Source organism: Helicoverpa zea, chromosome 9, assembly GCF_022581195.2.
Source record: "Helicoverpa zea isolate HzStark_Cry1AcR chromosome 9, ilHelZeax1.1, whole genome shotgun sequence".
In the NCBI taxonomy this organism is placed as follows: Eukaryota; Metazoa; Arthropoda; class Insecta; order Lepidoptera; family Noctuidae; genus Helicoverpa; species Helicoverpa zea.
This window is the reverse complement of record NC_061460.1, coordinates 6,804,366-6,822,599: the sequence shown is the minus strand read 5'-3', so window position 1 is coordinate 6,822,599 and position 18,234 is coordinate 6,804,366. Positions and strand designations below refer to the sequence as shown.

The 18,234-nt window shown below is 37.2% G+C and overlaps 1 protein-coding gene across 3 annotated transcripts in view; it reads left to right on the top strand.

Annotated features, from left to right (window-relative positions):
- LOC124633327 overlaps positions 1-13,574 on the top strand; it is a 113,050-nt gene extending 99,476 nt beyond the window's left edge. Inside the window, exons 3-7 of one of the 3 annotated variants that reach the window (XM_047168513.1) lie at positions 7,824-8,020; positions 10,625-10,856; positions 10,979-11,089; positions 11,284-11,361; positions 11,914-13,574. In XM_047168513.1, the coding sequence (XP_047024469.1) occupies positions 7,824-8,020; positions 10,625-10,856; positions 10,979-11,089; positions 11,284-11,361; positions 11,914-12,223 (928 nt within the window). In that variant the 3' untranslated portion in view covers positions 12,224-13,574. Of the gene's footprint in view, positions 1-7,823; positions 8,021-10,624; positions 10,857-10,978; positions 11,090-11,283; positions 11,362-11,910 lie in introns of all 3 variants that reach the window. The other 2 variants (XM_047168515.1, XM_047168514.1) reach the window with 2 other exon arrangements.
- Positions 13,575-18,234: the final 4,660 nt, after the last annotated feature.

Sequence of the window (18,234 nt, the reverse complement as noted above, 5' to 3'; positions counted from 1 at the left end):
ATTATTGCCACATTCTTACAAATGTTATTTGTACTCGATAAACGAATAAACCGAATGGGCACTAAAGCTAGTGGCCTATTATAAAATAATAAATAAACACTAGAGCGGAACGTGTTGTAGTGAAATTATAAATAACAGTTCATTGTTCTCCAGAAATTTGTTTTACATGAACTATCGATTTGAATCGTATGAATGTAATGATGTGTTGGGAAAGCTGCTAGTTTTCACAATGAATACAGGTACCTACAAAGTATAGGAATAATATTTGTATAAATAAAAAGGATCAATGAAGATTTTCGTACATATTAGTTAAAACTAAGTCTTACGCAGAAATGACAAGAACTTTCAGATGCGATATAGGTATCTACAATACATTACTGTTTACATAACACTACATCGAATTGTAGCAATCACAAAACAACGATAACAAATCGGGAATGTGCAGCATCCTTGAACATAGGAAATCGAAGTATCAATTAAGGTGGTTTTACACGCGACAACACAAATGACTCGTTCCTAATAGTGCGAACACGCGTGTGAACGGATCGTCCAAGTCGTGATCTTTCGCTTCCTCTTCCTCGTTCACCCACAGTGGCAACTAGAACAAAAAGTTTCCTTCGGAGATTATGTACTGTGCTCCAAGTAGTTCTAACTTACTGAAGGCCGTGTGAACTAGTCTTTTATGTCATGTTCGTCAAAGGTCCGTACTACTTTGACGTTTTTTGTCGTGTCATATAATTTATGGAAAGAACATTAATAAAACTAAAAAAAAAAACATTGTTTTACTTTTTTAATAATCCGTTTCTACTATACCTACCTAATGATACTTAATTAACATGATTAACACCTTTCAGCTGTTACACTTACAAGTTTTAATGACTACGAATTTAGTTTTAAAATGACTACAGCTTTAATATTGTGTAATGATATTACGGTTATATTTGCAAATATACTATTGCACGTTGTTTAATCGCCCATCACTCAGTTAAACGGCCTACACACGTAATATCCCCTAGAGTTTAATTAGTCAGTAATAAAGCGCGTTTCTATAAAATATGGAACGTTTCACCATATTAAAATATCGCACTTTTTTCATTAATATCAGCTTCGATGAAAAGTCTCATAAACGCAAAACCTCGCTTCAGTTTTAAAGCGTTTAGAAACATTTGAATTTTAAGCGTAAGCCGCTTTTTATACATATACCTAACCATTTTATTGAATCTGTAACACTGTGCAAACGTGGATAGCGTATTGTTGGTTTTTCATTGGTGTTTTTTGTGCACTCGCCTGCATTTTGTTAGCTATTATTTGAAATGTGTTTATGTTGTAAAAGATAACAAATGGCGTTTTAGTATTCAACACATACTGCAGCCATCTGCAGCATGATTTTGCAAGCGTGACAAATTGAACTTTTTTTTGTAAAGAAAGCCTTTGCCATACGATAGTGTACCGCACACATAGACGATGTGTAAACTAGATCAGAGCCCATCTGCCGAGAATGCAAGACAGTGAAGTAGAGTACCTTATCCGTTCGGTCGGCGCTAGGTTTTCACAAAGGGACTATTCTCGGTAATTCTATTGAATATCATCGGCGATGCGATGCACGGAGCCACGGGGCCCATACACGTGTAATCGGTAAATCGATGCTTACTTTGTTGTTCGTATTTGCTGTGTGTGAGTAAACTGAGTGAAACGCAATATATGAATAGATGTCGACAAACTAGTGTGGGTGGCTGTAGGCAGACTTGATGAATTTTTTGATTAGTGTTATAAAACCTCGTCTGTTTGTGTAACATTACACAATTTTGGTTTGAATTCTTTAAATAATAAATTTTATGTTCGGAAACTAAAATTGAGTCTACAGTAATTAAAGCTCTGAGCTTACTTACCTACTTAAATAGCTTAGTTATGAATTTACACGTACCCAAAAGATAACCATTACTTACCTACATTTAACATTATTACAGCTTTAGGTACCTACCTACTTACTTTTAAACATTGCGTGATAGATACAATAACCTATTAGTACCACAAGCCTATTCAAAAGGAGCAAATACCAAATTGCACCTGGAACCATTTACCCGGCCGAAAGCTTAGATACAGGCTGTTGCAATATCGACGTGGAATCAAATGTCAACTAGCTGGCGGCAGGGTGCGATATGTTTGAGCTAGCACGCTTGGCGGGGCACCGCGCCCACAGGATGTGGGGCGGGCGTGACAGTCGCCGCGATAGTCGCCGGACCGTGTGGCAAGCACTTTACTAGATAGCTGTGGAGTTACAAAAAGGATGTGTAAGGATATGGTAGTGTTCGATCTTCAGTGTCGTTTGTGACGCTTGCATAAAGATGACCATAATACGTAGTCTGTAAAATCTGTTTTTGCCTGTAAAGTCCACCACCATTGACGGATTTATGGTACAGTTTTTTTCTTACTTTTTGCATTGACGACATAATTTTCTATCATAAAACTCTGCTCTACGTTGCGAGTCACCACTAATCTCGCCGCCGTCCATGAGCACAGATACAAAGCTTGTCTATAATTTTCTGAACAAAAAATAACCGTGTCATTTCCAGCACGTTGACGCCAGCGATGATTAGGTTTCATACGTTCTAAGTTTGATGGAGCGTGGAACACCCGTCTGGATGTGCCGAGGGGCCACGCTTGTTTGTTCACAAAATTGCTATTTTTATGGCACGCAAGGCGATCATATTGTCGCATTACTTGCTTGATGTCCCGTCGTGTCACGTCATACCACAAATACGTGATATTTGCCCCGCGGAGACTCGCTGCGATTTTATTTGGACAATTTTCCGTACTATCATATGTATATGTGCCTATATTTGTTGGGGTTAATTGTACAGAGTACGATTTTCAATTGGAAAAATTAATAGGGCAGTGTTTTTTACATGTATTGGGTACTTATAATTTTATTGGAGAGCAGTTAAAAAATCTACATGGTCTGTCTTCTTTTCAATATTGTTAGTAACTAAGCCACATCGATCATGTAGATAAGCTAGCAGGTGTTTCTTACTTTTAAATAAACGACACGGATATTTAAACTAACAAGTTAATTGTACATACTGCTTCTATTACAAGCACTAGCCGACTGCGATCATCAGTTTCTCCGCAATTCGTCTTACTTAATCCGTTTACAGCAAAAGTTGTTCTCTAGAACTTAAATAAAAGTTCAACACTGTTTTTACGAACGACCACTTACTCGTTGAATCAAGAAATCTGTTCGAATCTATCCCGGTTCGTCACGCGTCACCGCCGAATCTTTGTTCATTGTAATTGCTTTCCGTGACGACTCATAGCCGTGTTATATGGAGAGGCTATTAAACTGTCAATGCCAGAGGGTCATAATCCGGAGTGCGCACCGCAATATGGGCAACATAAATCAGCTAATTAACCCTCCTAGCCCTTATTAACGACATAAATTTCGCGCTCCGAAGCACACCACTCGAGACGAGATGCGGGTTAATATGCGCATAACACACTCAGCGCCATGTCTGTCGGAGGAATTATGCCAGTAAGTGTTGGAGGTCTAATGTGGCTTAAGTACGAGACAATGTTAATCTGCGTTGTCCTTACAGATACAGCGCAACTTGACGTAATCTTCAAAACGTGATACAATAATCTGTAGACAGTTCACTTAATGAGAGCTCCGTCCTTTACTAATAAGACGCAAGGCTTTATTCGAGTAACTAAGTAAAACCATAATCATTGACCAACAGAAAATATTTAGTAAAATATTATAAAATCAGAGTGAAAATGTCACATAAGCGACCTCATTTGACTATCACAGACGACTGACGAGTAATAGCTAGATGATGCAACTGGGCCTAAGTGATAATGTAATGGGAAGCAAGGCAATTATGACGAAACCGCACATTAAGAAGCTGTCCCTTTTAGCTTACTATTGTGTTTCTGATGCCATAAACAGTTTTCATGGTTTATGAGACGTGAAATACTGCATTTCTAACAAAGATCGGAGACCATTTACATACAAAACTGAGACACAATCCTCTCTACCGTTACATAAATTATCCATTAAAAAATAGCAATAGAAGAGTAATAAATTTACCTCCTACACTCCGATAACCCGGTTCATGTGGATTGGATTACTCACATTATTGTGAAGTTAGATGTCCCGTGGTTTACACGTCAATGGCAGTTACATTTCACAGTGGTAATAACATTACTCGTCGTACATAAAGGTTGTAAAAGTGATAAAACTACGCACATAATTACAGTACTACAGCGAGTATTCCCGTATCGCGTGGCGAGGGCTATTACAACGGACATAAAATAGTGAGTCATCTCTTCCCCGCTTATCGAACCGATCTCCGGCACACATGGCGTCATTCGATGCACTTTATTGTATTGCCATGACACAACCTATCTCATCTGGCACGCGAACTTTTTCATTTCATCACACTACTCCGATGCTATCTCCCGGATAAACGACTCCGATAGGAAAATGAGTCTCAAATATATACTATAATTTATTATAATACTTCCGAGCGCTTCAATAAAAAACTCGGATGCTATGGTATAAAGGTCTTATCCAGTGAAGTAGAAATGGAAAACGTGTTTTTCAACGAACTCTGGCGAGGTCGGCGATGACTAGTCGAATTAAAAAACAGAAGAGAACCGAGCGAGCAGCGGAATGAATGTTATTGTACAAAGTACCAATAAGTAATTTATCAAAATGTCCGTACCGCCCGACAACTATCGCACCGCTTGCTTTATACGAAATTTAACCAATGAGAGCGTCTCAGTCTTATTGCTTTTACACTTGAGATACGGATCTATTAGGATCATTGCACTGGAAAAGATAAAATGTTTTGCCTTTGACAGCTCGGCTTTCCATTCTTAAGTAAGTCAAACCGCTCCGACTGAATACTAATGTTGGCTTTTCGTGTGCTTCTGTTTGGCCTCGATTGTTTTTGTTTAATAGAAATTAATGCCTATTTGACTGTGAATCAATAGGGGTTACGAATTGTAACTATTGAATGGGTTCAAAAGTTCGTTTGTGAAGCGTGACAGAGATAAAAGTGAAGTTTTATCTGTATGTGCGCTGCTATTAGCTATTAACATTATAAGAACCCTCTTCCTTTAGGGGTCAGACGATGTGGGGTCGACAAACTCGTGTGCATTCAGCTGTGATCGCTCTCAATGGCGCTCGTTAATATGAACGCACGCACAAAAGATGGATTTAGAGTTAATGCGAAGTCATAATGTAAGATGGACATGCATATGAAAGCATTAGCATAAGCAAATTAAGTAGCCGCTCAGACATCAGAGCACGAATGTGGGAAAGCTCTGAATTAATTTATGATGGAGCAGTTCTGTGCTTTATAAAAAGTAAAAAGTACGTAGTGATGTGGAAAATGTCAGAAAACATGAAAAGTCCATTAGCGTATAAAGGGCCGTGTTCAACCTAGGCCTAATTGGCGAAGAGCCCGCATTTAGCGTACTCGAGTGCAATTTACATGTAGCCTAACTGTCCCGCTCAGTCGGACGCGGCTTCACAGTGAAAGGGACACTTTGTATAGACATCACAAAGACATATTCTTAAAATAAACAACAGCATTATAAGTCGCACCAATCCCACGCCAAAGTTTTAATTAGATATTGGAAATTCGCAACTAAGTTATAAAAAAAACAATCCCCTAAAACGATATTTCTATACAAAATGCATCTTTTGAACTTCTTGGCGGAAAGTTTTATTAAAAAGTTTCTATCTAATTTCAGTAATGGGGCAAAGATAGCCGTTAAGTAGTTTAATGGTAGTTGATAGTCCGTAAGCCTCATATCATGTGGGAACACGGCTTGGTACCGACATGCATAATGCAAAGCGAGCCTGTTGCCACGTTCATGACGACCCACTAGTGTTGTAACCAGCTGATGATGAAATTGAACCAAGGGAAATTGCCTTTTATATTGTTTTAAACATAATGTTTAAGGGAAAAAAAGGATTAAAGCAAGAAACAGTACCCCTAGAGTTTGTACTTTTAATTTAGGTTAGGTTTAGTTCTTTGTAAAGGCAAACGCATTTCGCAATAATTCGCAATAAAATCAAACGATCCATAATTAAATTATTAAAATGAATCAAATACGTGCCTGTAATCTAAGCTTAATCTGTATAGATATAGATAGTACGAGTATATGAAAATTGTAACTTTATTCGGAAGTACACAGAGAGTGTTCACCATTTCCTCGAAATGTAACAACATTGTTTAGTACATTTCCTAAAACACTAGCACAGCACTAGAGCTGATACGAACGTTGCGGTGTAGCTACGTCGCTGCGTTAACTAGAAGATAAAGGCTGCACAAACGTTGAATGAGCAATAATAGGGTTATTTAGAAGCCGGTGGAACAAGCGTCGAGCAAGCCGCGCGAACAATATCACTGTATAAGTAGGTTACCCGGCAGATTGTTTGCATTTATTGTAGCTTGATTTTTTCTTTTGTATAGACGTGGAGAATTCACAATTCCTTGTGTGTGTAGTTAGGAGTGCTGAGATTGTAGACACCGCAGACGCACATCGTATGATCTGAACGCGCGCTACATTCCCTATGAACTTACTGTCTAAAGGAACAAAAATGACACTAAGTAAAAATGCAGGTAAAGCTTCCGTTTAATATTGAACGCAGTTAATTAAAACTTAAAATTTTCACTGAATTTAAAATTGACTCGCATTATCGTTATTAAAAAGCTCAAAAATAAATCAAGCACTTGCATTATTTTAATTAAGAGCGCAACAATCAACGGTTCCTTCATTAAAAATACGATGCCAAAGTATATTTTTGCATACGATACTTTTTGCACCAGTAAAGTTTTAAATCAAAAACATACTTTACATATATTTTTGTAGCAGTTCTTTTGTGAAATAATGTGTATTAAAATATTTGCTTTATTTGCTTAGTAATAAAGTAGGTACTTGGTCACTCATTCATTAGGTAGGAACATCGCACCTAAAAGTCTTTTATTATGACGAAAATGTAGCCACAAAAGTTAAAAGATTTTGTATAGGCAAAGTTGGACTTAAAATGTACGGCCACAATAAAGTTCCGCCGTCAACGTTTCGTCACTAGTTCAGCCTCTTATAATTCACGATGGTGACCCCATAAAACTGGAAATGTATTTTCTTAGCGAATGTTTTCCACTTTATTTCGAACGTTACTTTTACAGCTTAGTTAAATTTAAATTTTTACAAAGATTAAATGTCACCTTTCCTTACCGCCATTACGAAAAACCAAGTTTCCCCGTAATTAATTTTTATACCAACCGCTACGCATGTAAAACACTTTTTCCATAAGAATTATGCCTCAGCTGCCCTGATTTTGTAACTTTTTAGCTGAAATAAACGTAAAGCTCATAAAAAAGGGTCTGAATATGCACGGCGCTATTTAATGTGACTTTTTGCAGTACATAAAATATAAATGAGAGGTTTTGTTGTAAAAGTTTATACGTCCCAACATGGATGGGGTTTTTACGCGACGAAGTTATCATTACAATTGTGTTTTGTTTTTCTGTTCTAAAGTAAACCTTGAACACCCAGCAGTACGCCCATATTGTGCTTGGAGGTACTTAGTAGTTTTCAGAGATTTACGCGACGTTTCGGATCCTACTTAGCTGCAGCTTAAAATCAGGCGCCGTCAGTTGTATGACCTACTTAAACAGCTGTTTTTTATAAAAGCCTCCCATGTTCACCCTCTTCATTTCATCGTCATTTTCAGAGATATGAGAGTGCTTAGAAACTTCTCTATTTGTTAATGTTCAGCAGATGCTAAATAGCCTTTCTTTTGTTTCCAGATCAGGCAGAGGCGCGGCATACGCCTGTTCGGAGGGTGAAGGGAATGCACCCAAGTCATGCTGCGGCCGGCCCCCGCTGCGGCTGTGCGTGCTGTTCCTAGGAGTGGTGGGCGCCTGTCTGGTCGCCGCGGGGGCCGTACTCGGCGCCCTCAGGCCCCACCCGAGAGCCCCACTCACATTACTCCTACTCATGATAGGTGAGTTCTACTAAAACTATTCAAGTAAAAAAGATCAAAAGAGCTATCGTAGCCCTTAACCATAAAAAGCTAATGTAGCTGTCTATTTAAATAGCACTTTTCTTTAGCGATGACCAAAATCATCAAATGACCCCTCCTGCTGTTTGTTAGCAGCGGTGAGGGAGTGTCAGACTTTTACTGACTAAAAACCCATCGTGTTGTTACAGGGCTAAGGTAGCTCTTTCGAACAACTCCACAGCCCCGGCGTGCCTTACCGTAGTCCTTAGCTACTTCCAAAAAGCTGATGTAGCTGTCTATTTAGATAGCACTGCGATCGTGAACGACAAGAAATGATTGTTATAAAATGTGTTTATGTCTGAACTACTATTGTTTTTCCAATTGAGCCTTTGATAAGTTCAGCAGCTTTGCATGCCAAGAACAGTTGTTAGAACGTCAAAACTTTACTAATTAATACTGTCGAAACTGAAATCCAATATTAAGTATAGTTTAATAATATCAAATCAAAGTTTGAAACTTTTAATTGTTTAGTTTCAAGAATTGCAAACAAATTATTTTTGACGACTAAATTCAAAACGAATAAATATTACTCGGAGATATATAACAAAATCAGTAGGTGGTTCGTGGAAATTATGAACTCAACACTGCACCGTTGTACTCGCTTATTTGAACGGAACCCTGTTAAATAAAGTCTTTGATCGTTTAGCAGTTCTTAACTCATTTCACGCTAAAGCGTATTTTTTCTTCAGCTGATTAAAATTATCCGGTCCGATGAGCGAACCGACCAAACGAAATCTGGCGAGATTCATCCGTGCCTGCAGATGTGCATAAAATTTAATGTCCACGTTCTAATGTTCATAAATTGGACCCAAACGGTTTCACACGGCGGACATAACCGACGTAATTAACCGTGAAACAATCTGCGGTGGCTCATTTGTTATTCGCTATGCATATGACAATAACAAGTCTGGCCGAAATCTCATTACATCATTCACATCGCCCCTGGAGTTTTCAATTAAACTTCTAATGAGTTTTAGAGTGGAATTAATTGGATTTTCATTAGCGTTAGGGACAGATGATATTGTTACAGGCGAACGATCTATTGTTGTGCCGGCGAGCCAATTTGTACGCGTCACTCACCGCGATCGGCGAACTTGACGCATCTGCACTGCCTTAGCACAAGGTGCTTATCGAACATCGCTCAGTAATTAATAGCTATGCAATCTGCTTATGTTGAGGCTTCATCAATCGAATGTTAAACTTAAACTTAATGCATCATAATATTTCATTCTCTAAAAATAACAATGAATTAAGACAACAGACTGTCTAAAATAATCAATTTAAAATATACACATATGTTGTCAAAAATTACCCTCCGTTAAGTCTGCTTTATTGTTTGTTAAAATTAATGAAACCATGCACAAAGTGAGTAGCAAGCCGTCGGATTACACCGGAACATATTGTTCGTGATCGCGAACACGAAAGTAATTAACAGCAGTTGCTGAAGCGCCAGTTGCCAGTTGCTCATATCTGTGGCTAATTTCTGGCAACCATGATAATGTGTTGTTAACGTGACATCTGCCTTTCATAACAAAGTCGTTAGGTTATTGATTGAGATCAAAGGTTGGTGGAATAAATGTTAGAATGGGATAGAATATTCAGAACGGGAGATTAAAGTTATACCTACTTATTACTTTTCGCAAATAGACCGTTTACTGGCTCTTATGGAACTTTATAGTTCCTAGTAAGTATTAGCCTGAACGCTATGCTAATTTTCACTGTTATCGTTACTTCGACTTTGACTGAAAATAAAAGTAAATGGATACGTATTTATGAATACATTATTTCTTATAATAATAGATTTAGCTCTATTTTTAATATTTCCTCATTTTCCTCTCAGTTGTCAATCTCAAAGCCTTAATATTTCTCTAAGAATTGCATGGGAGAGTTGAAGTTAAAATATTATGCGGAAAATGCTAAAGTATCGCAAAGAAGAGACTATAAACAACTTCACACATTCAATACGTAATTATAATGAGAGGTATCAGATCATGTCAAGGAGATACATTTCCAAACAATTAGGAAGTGAATGTGATAATTACTACAAACATTGTACGGCTAGTTTGATGTTACTTAGTTCTAATCTTTTACTACCTAAATAACATTAGTTTATGTACCTACCTACTTATGCAAACATTTCAAAATGCTTATCTATGTGTTCAGTAAAACTTACTTAACACAGATAGGTAATACTTTTGAACCTAGATTTTCAACCTAAACGACTATTGCATACCGGCTAATTCGTTTCTTTTCACGTTGTTACACTAACTAGAATGTCTTATTGCAGACACATGTACTTAGTAGCTAATTGGGTAATAAAATTATACAAAAAGATTTTATTTATTTTTAATAGTTAGGTTTTATTGACCAGAAAAATTTACTGTTAAGTAACGCCACGACACTACAAAATAGAAATGTCATAAAGATATCCAATACTCTTGTTCTTCCAACATAAACTAACTCTATGGTTGCAGTTTACTGGAGCATACACTAAACTAGACAATGAGATACCTTACTACTGGTTACTCATTAAAAATTCTGTTTCAGGTATAGGAGTAGTGTTAGTAACGGCAGCTGGCCTCGCGTGGCGTCTGGGCGCGCGAGACGCCCCCTGCGCCTTACTGGGGCTGCGGCGTGCCTCGTGTCGGCGACTCGTGCCTCGGCTGCCTCCGAGCTACGCGCGCCCGCATCACCCATACGCGGCCATGCTCTACCCAGAGTTCCACTACAGGCCACCACCTCCCACCTACCAGGCCTCCATGCAAGAGTATAGACTCAGGTACGTACCTATCCTCCTAAAGATTACCTTTACCTACGCCCAAAAGTCCTAAAATCAAGACTTTGGCACACCATGAGGTACGTATGATGTTCGCCCTTTAATCTCCAATTGTCTCACCCTAGTAACGAGGTCTGGTGTCCTAGAAGGCAAAATAGAAGAAACGTTGATGGCAGTCCAGGTTCTGCTTTAACTCCAGTAAGCTGTCAGGCTTCAATGCAAGAATATAGATTTAGGTTGGTAGAACTTTTTCCTCTTAATTAATACAAGACATCGGCCAACGTACAAGAAAAAGAAGTACTTATTGGTCAGTTTCATCAAAGCTAATGTCGTTTTCAGACCAAAACATTCATCCATTCATATCAACCATACCGTTGTGCGAATTTCTTATCGCTACTTTTGGAATCTAATGAGCATTGTTTTCTTCCAGGTTACTTCTGTTAGACAGAAGTGCGCCAGCCGTGTCGCCGCCCCCGACATACAGATCAAATTCAGCCAGTCTAGTCAGGTACGACCAAAGTCAATACAATTGCAATCTGAAACCTATCGTCGGATTGTTTCGTCTTGAAATTCCTGTTGCAACAAATATAAGATTTGTTATCAAATACGATCGTCCAGACGTGGACAGTAAAATACATGGTTTGATGTCTGTTTTAAAATGTAAACAGTTTTTATTCTCAAAGCTTTTACAATACATAGGTAACCGTTGAGCTATTTGAAATATTGGGATGAGGCATGAGAATTACACCTAAAATGGAAATGTTGTTGAAATCATTACACTCTTTATACTGAGTGACTCCAGGTTCAAAACGTTCTAAAAGTCATCTCATACTTTATATGTCAAAATCTCGAGTTTAATTTAGTTCAACTCGCAAACACACTCGCAAGAGTAGCGCTAGTGTAGTTTGAGAATGCCAATCACGAAACTCACGGCGGATTCAGATGCGAAGTTAAGATATGAAGTCTTACAGAATCACACCACAGAACTGGGGATGTGACCAGAACCTTATTTTTTTTTTTTCATTTTACCAATTATTTATTATTTCCATTTTCCCAGCAGAGGATCAACAGGCGCAGCATGGTGCGGCTCCGAGTACAGCGGGCCGCCTTCATACCGCGCCCCACGCGCAGACCCGCCCGTCACCGTCACGGACAACCTGCCCACCATCACGCCCATAGACCTCAAATACGTCGACAACACTATCGAAGCTTTACCCAAACCTGAACAGGAGAAAGACCCAGACGAACATCTCGTCACCATAGTGCACACAGACTCGCAACCCGTCATTGTGACCGTGTCGGGGTCTCCCGCACTTAACGACACGCACACACAGCCACCTTCAGAGATCGACATACTAGCACACTTATAACGCATCAAGCATTAGCACAATACACGAAGTTAACGTACTAGTTGAAATAAACTAGACACAAACCTGATCGGTATGCGGCTCTACGGAGGCTTCTGATTGAAGTTTGTATACAAGCGCGCCGAAGCCTTGTGATTGTAGCAACGATTGACGTGAACGATGTACTAGTGTACAGAAAAGTAAGCGAAAAGTGATTTAAAATAGAAGTGAACTCGTTAATTATTATAAAAATAATTAGCAAATGAACTTTAGCGATAATATTTGCGAGGCATGGCAGTTTCGTTTTGAATGGCAGTAAAAGAACTCTTATTTAAATTACATTCACGTCTAGATAAACTAGATAATGAAAAGTAGACGATTTCAACTTTAATATATTTTCGAGAACATAAGCATAAAAGTTTTAGTGCTCGTTCAAAACAAAATTGTACTTTTATGTTTGTGTATAATTCTGTTTTAAAATATAATGGTTTGAAGTACCTTATTTTATTATAATAAGCATTATGTAAATATTTAAAAGCACTGACGTATTTTTCGTTTGAATAGTGTTGTTATATTTAACAAAATATGTGCCGTGTATATACAATTGATACAAATTATATTAGGATTAAATATGAATACATCAGTAGTTGATGCAACGATCGATTTATTATTGAAACCAAATCCTTCACCGAGATGTACAACTGAAGAACTTGTTAATTATGTAGTGCCAATGGTTGTTTATTAGTTTCTTTTTGTAAATAAATGCTAATATACTTTTCTATTATTTTGCTTGACTACTAACATATTTAAAACACGAGGCAGATGATTGTTACTTTCCGCTTCCGTCTGTAGATAAATATCTATGATCATGATAATTTGTCGGACGTCACAAGTATATTTAATGGCGGTAACTCTATTTCTCTTGGTATACATGAAATGTTCTCATAAACAAATCAGTGCTATTGTCTGCGTCTGAGTAAACTGCAAACAAAAACATTTCTGATCCCGCAACATTTACCTATACTTTTTTAAATAAATTATGCGACCGAAACTATGGACGTTTTGGAAAAAAAATATGAAGACCTATTCCTATAGGTACCTTTTTATTCTTTAATCCCAACTTTTATTTAAACGTCCTCTATAAACGTGAACTTAACACATTGATGAGAAAGCTCAATATCTTTCATGTAAATTCTTTCAAATTTACATATTTGCCTACCCAGAAATGTTTTTGAATTAAACAATAAAACAGCAGTGATGACATAGTACTGTGTAAAATACTATTAGGTTAAGATATTGTAACGATAATGTAATAAACATATTGTAAATAACGTTATTTGTATTATAAGAAATAAAGATCTTTAGTGAAACCAAATTGTGGTGTTCTTAATCAAACCTGCTAGACTTCTGAATATATAGTACTTACCTTGTCTAGGTTACACAGAAAGTTTATAAATGTAGCAGCAACCTGGTAACAATATTAATGTAAAGAACATACTTATTCATAAAAAAAAACTTTCTTACAAAAAAATATAACCGACTTCCCAAAACACTAAAAAGCAAAAAAAAAAAACTAATTTTAGGTGCATCGGAAGAAGTCGGTGTCTTATCGGTGTCCCTTAGTTAATTTTGTAAGAAAGTCGGTTATATTTTTTTGTAAGAAAGTTTGTTATTTTCAGCTTTTCAGTGAAACTAATAGGTCAGTATCCACATAACTGGAAAGTTCTCAAAAACTGGCCGTAAGAGTACGCGCACGCTACAAACTTTTAGTTGGTTTGAGCTCATAAATCTGTATGAAGATTAACGGCCAGTTTCTTCATCAAAAGTTAAAGTTAAAGTAATGTCTAAAGTAAAAGTAACGGTCAAATACGTTTTTTCAAGGCTAAAGTGACAGCAAAACTAATAGAAAAATTGAATTTGACCGTTACTTTTACTTTAGACACTACTTTTACTTTGGCTTTAACTTTTGATGAAGAAACTGAAGAACTTTGAGGAAGTATACACGTAACAGCGACCATGTATGTGAACGGCGGTATCAGACCGACTAAAAACTTCTTGGAATTCACGATTTTTTTATACATAAAAGCCAACTATCGGGTCATCGGCCAACTGTTTAGTCTGTAGTGTGCAGGTGCTCTGAAACTACAGAATCAAGATTCAAGTATTCAAAGTTCTTCTATTATTATAAACGCAGAAGGAAATCCAGTATAAAAAAAAATGCAGCTTGAATAGAGAAAATTTATATTGCTGGGAAAGTTCCAAACTAGTAATCAGATCACAAGACAAACGGCTGTTAGTTTGTCTTAAAATAATGCCCGATATGGTAAAAGGTATTTATTTGGCGACACTGTGCGAATGTACATATGGTAATTGTCTTCATCTCACATTTGCATAATCCGATTTTATGAAGAAATCCATGACTGTATAAGCCGAAAATCGATCTCAGTGGCACTTGGAGAGGCCAATGTCCAGCAGTGGACTGCGATAGGCTGATGATGATGATGATGACTATATTTCGGAGTTAGTTCATTTCACTCATGAAGAAAATGTCCTAGAATAATGAAATAGATTCTGCACATTTATGTCGTAGGATTTAAAATCCTATGTTTTAAGAAAAGAGAAAAGCAGTACATGAATAACGACAGGTACACTATAACAATTTTACTGCTGTGCGGACTGGCGATACCTAGTTGGTTCCTTGTCGAAGATAGTGCCAATTAGGCAACCAAGAAATCTAATAACGAACCGTACCAGAATTCAGTGGGAAACGTTCAAATTTCATCACTAACGAAACTAGTCGAACAATTTGTACAAAATTCGTTCCCATTCCGAATGTAAATCGAAGCACAGCCAGCGAATTCCTGAACAATTGTACTCTGTAATTATATTGTAAAGCAATTTTGTCGCGACACCCCACGACGAAGCGGCGAAAATGAAAATCGGTCCCGTATTAATACAGCGGTGTTATATCCCACTGCAAAGTGAATATAATAAAGCAAAAAAATTACGAACGAATTCATTTTTTTAATATAATCCGGAACGCGATGATACATATGGAATTTAATATTGCTCGTAGTCGAATAATGCGAATGGGACGTTTAATTTTCGTTAACGCTGAAAATGAGATGCAGTTAAACATTTTGAATTCTATATTTTCCGAGAAAGGGCTCAGAGAGAATTTAAATGATTTATTTGCGATATGTTTTATAAATAAATCGAGTAAATACTCGTTTATGTATCCACGTATTTAACGTTGAAATATTGGAATACTCTTTATATCTTCGTACATGTATAAAATTCCATTCTTTATGAAATCAAATTCGTGAGGTTTGAAAGAAGGTCTATCTTTGTCTACTCCCTTAATTTATGAGTGATTTTAGCTACTATTAAACTATGTTGGTAATCATTTAAGTAGACGGATTTGACGGTTTGTGGACGATAACTGGTTTCAAAGTTTACATGTAAAATTGATGGGAATGGCTAGTTTTTCACGAATAACCAAACTACATCGACATTATATCTGTAACTATGTAATAACAGGCTACAGTACAGAAATCGTATTTTCCCATTTGTGGCTAAAATATAATAGATACTGAATGCGAGTATACGCGTATGGGTTTAGATAGAGTTAATCCTATTGGGCTTTATTCAGATTATATTGCTGGTGTTTTACAGTTTATAAAGGTTCTATCATTAAATAACTAAAGCAATTATCTCATGCCGTATGCAATAAAACAGCATGGGAGGATTTTGTAAGTTACGTACAGTCAGTCATTCGTTCATAAGACGAGTACAAAAGGAGTACATAAGTCAGTACATAAGAGAGAATATAAGAGAGTACATAGGAGGAGTGCATAAGAGAGGATATAAGAGGAGTACATAAGAAAGTACACAAGATGAGAACATAAGAGAGTACATACTTGGAGTACACAAGAAGAGAGTACATAAGTGGAGTACATAAGAGGAGTACATAAGAAGAGCACATAAGAAGAGTACATAAGAGAGTACATAAGAAGAGTACATAAGAAAGTACATAAGAGAGTATATAGGAGAGTAAATAAGAGAGTATATAAGAGAGTACATAAGAGAGTACATAAGGAGAGTACATAAGAAAGTCCATAAGAGAGTACATAAGTGGAGTACATAAGAGGAGTATATAAGAGGAGTACATAAGTGGAGTACATAAGAGAGTACATAAGAGAGTACATAAGTGGAGTACATAAGAAGAGTACACAAGAGAGTACATAAGAGAGCACATAAGAGAGTATATAAGAGAGTACATAAAAGAGTATATAAGAGAGTACATAAGTGGATTACACAAGAGAGTACATAAGAAAGTACATAAGAGAGTACATAAGTGGAGTACATAAGAAGAGTACATAAGAGAGTACATAAGAGAGTATATAAGAGAGTACATAAAAGAGTATATAAGAGAGTACATAAGAGAGTACATAAGAGAGTACATAAGTGGAGTACATAAGAAGAGTACATAAGAGGAGTACATAAGAGAGTACATAAGAGAGTATATAAGAGAGTACATAAGAGAGTATATAAGAGAGTACATAAAAGAGTATATAAGAGAGTACATAAGTGGATTACACAAGAGAGTACATAAGAAAGTACATAAGAGAGTACATAAGTGCAGTACATAAGAGGAGTACATAAGTGGAGTACATAAGTGGAGTACATAAGAAGAGTACACAAGAGAGTACATAAGAGAGTATATAAGAGAGTACATAAAAGAGTATATAAGAGAGTACATAAGTGGATTACACAAGAGAGTACATAAGAAAGTACATAAGAGAGTACATAAGTGGAGTACATAAGTGGCGTACATAAGTGGAGTACATAAGAAGAGTACATAAGAGGAGTATATAAGAGGAGTACACAAGAGGAGTACATAAGAGGAGTACATAAGAGAGTATATAAGAAGAGTACATACGAGAGTACATAAGGGAGTACATAAGAGAGTATATAAGAGAGCACATAAGTGGAGTACATAAGAGAGTACGATAGGAGAGTAATAGTTAGATTGTTGTTACGTTATATATTTGAGATTGACATTCAAATTACATAAGAGAGTACATATGAGAGTATATAAGAGAGTACATAAGTGAATAGGACTGTATATTAAATCAATAAAAAATGCTTCGTGAAAATTTATAAAAGTGTTGTATTCCGCAAGGCTTATTTTTGACAGCGAAAAATTAAAAAAAGATAAAACAAAATACAGACACAAAGAGGTTCCTACATTACAGGTTTTAGTGTTTTACATTAAAAAAGGTTTAACGTTCTGGGTATCCCGAACATCCCCCCGGGCGTTGAGAGCTCGACTCTCAACCAGAATCTTCCGAGTGAGCTATAGGTAAGGGGCATATCTTGCTGAATGCCCGACGAACCACATCACCACTTGAAATCATGATGTCCGCGACACGACTGATGCCATCATGTCCAGGGAACACCTCTGTGACTCGGCCCAGGCGCCACTTTAAAGGAGGTACCCTGTCCTCCTTAATGAGCACAAGAGTGCCTTTTTCTAATGGCTTTGTGCAGGATCGCCATTTCGTTCGTTGCTGGAGCTCCGACACATATTCCTTACACCATCGTGACCAGAAGTGCTGACGAAGTTGCTCTATACGCTGATATCGGGTTAACTGAGTCAACGATCGGTCCTCGAGGTTTGAAGATGGAAGTGATGTCAGCGGTCGTCCAATTAAAAAATGTCCAGGCGTAAGCGGCGACAAGTCGTTAGGGTTCGAAGAGAGTGGTGTGAGCGGGCGAGAGTTCAGTATAGCTTCGATCTGGACTAATACGGTGTTCAACTCCTCATATGTTAGATTACAATTGCCCAGTACTCTTTTTAAATGATACTTAACAGATTTTATACCGGCCTCCCAAAGACCTCCAAAGTGCGGAGAATAAGGAGGGATAAAATGAAAGTTAATATCTTCATTTGATAACTCACCGGATAACGAATCGCAACTACCCTTTAAAAACTTACCAAGTTCATGATAAGCACCAACAAACGAGGTCCC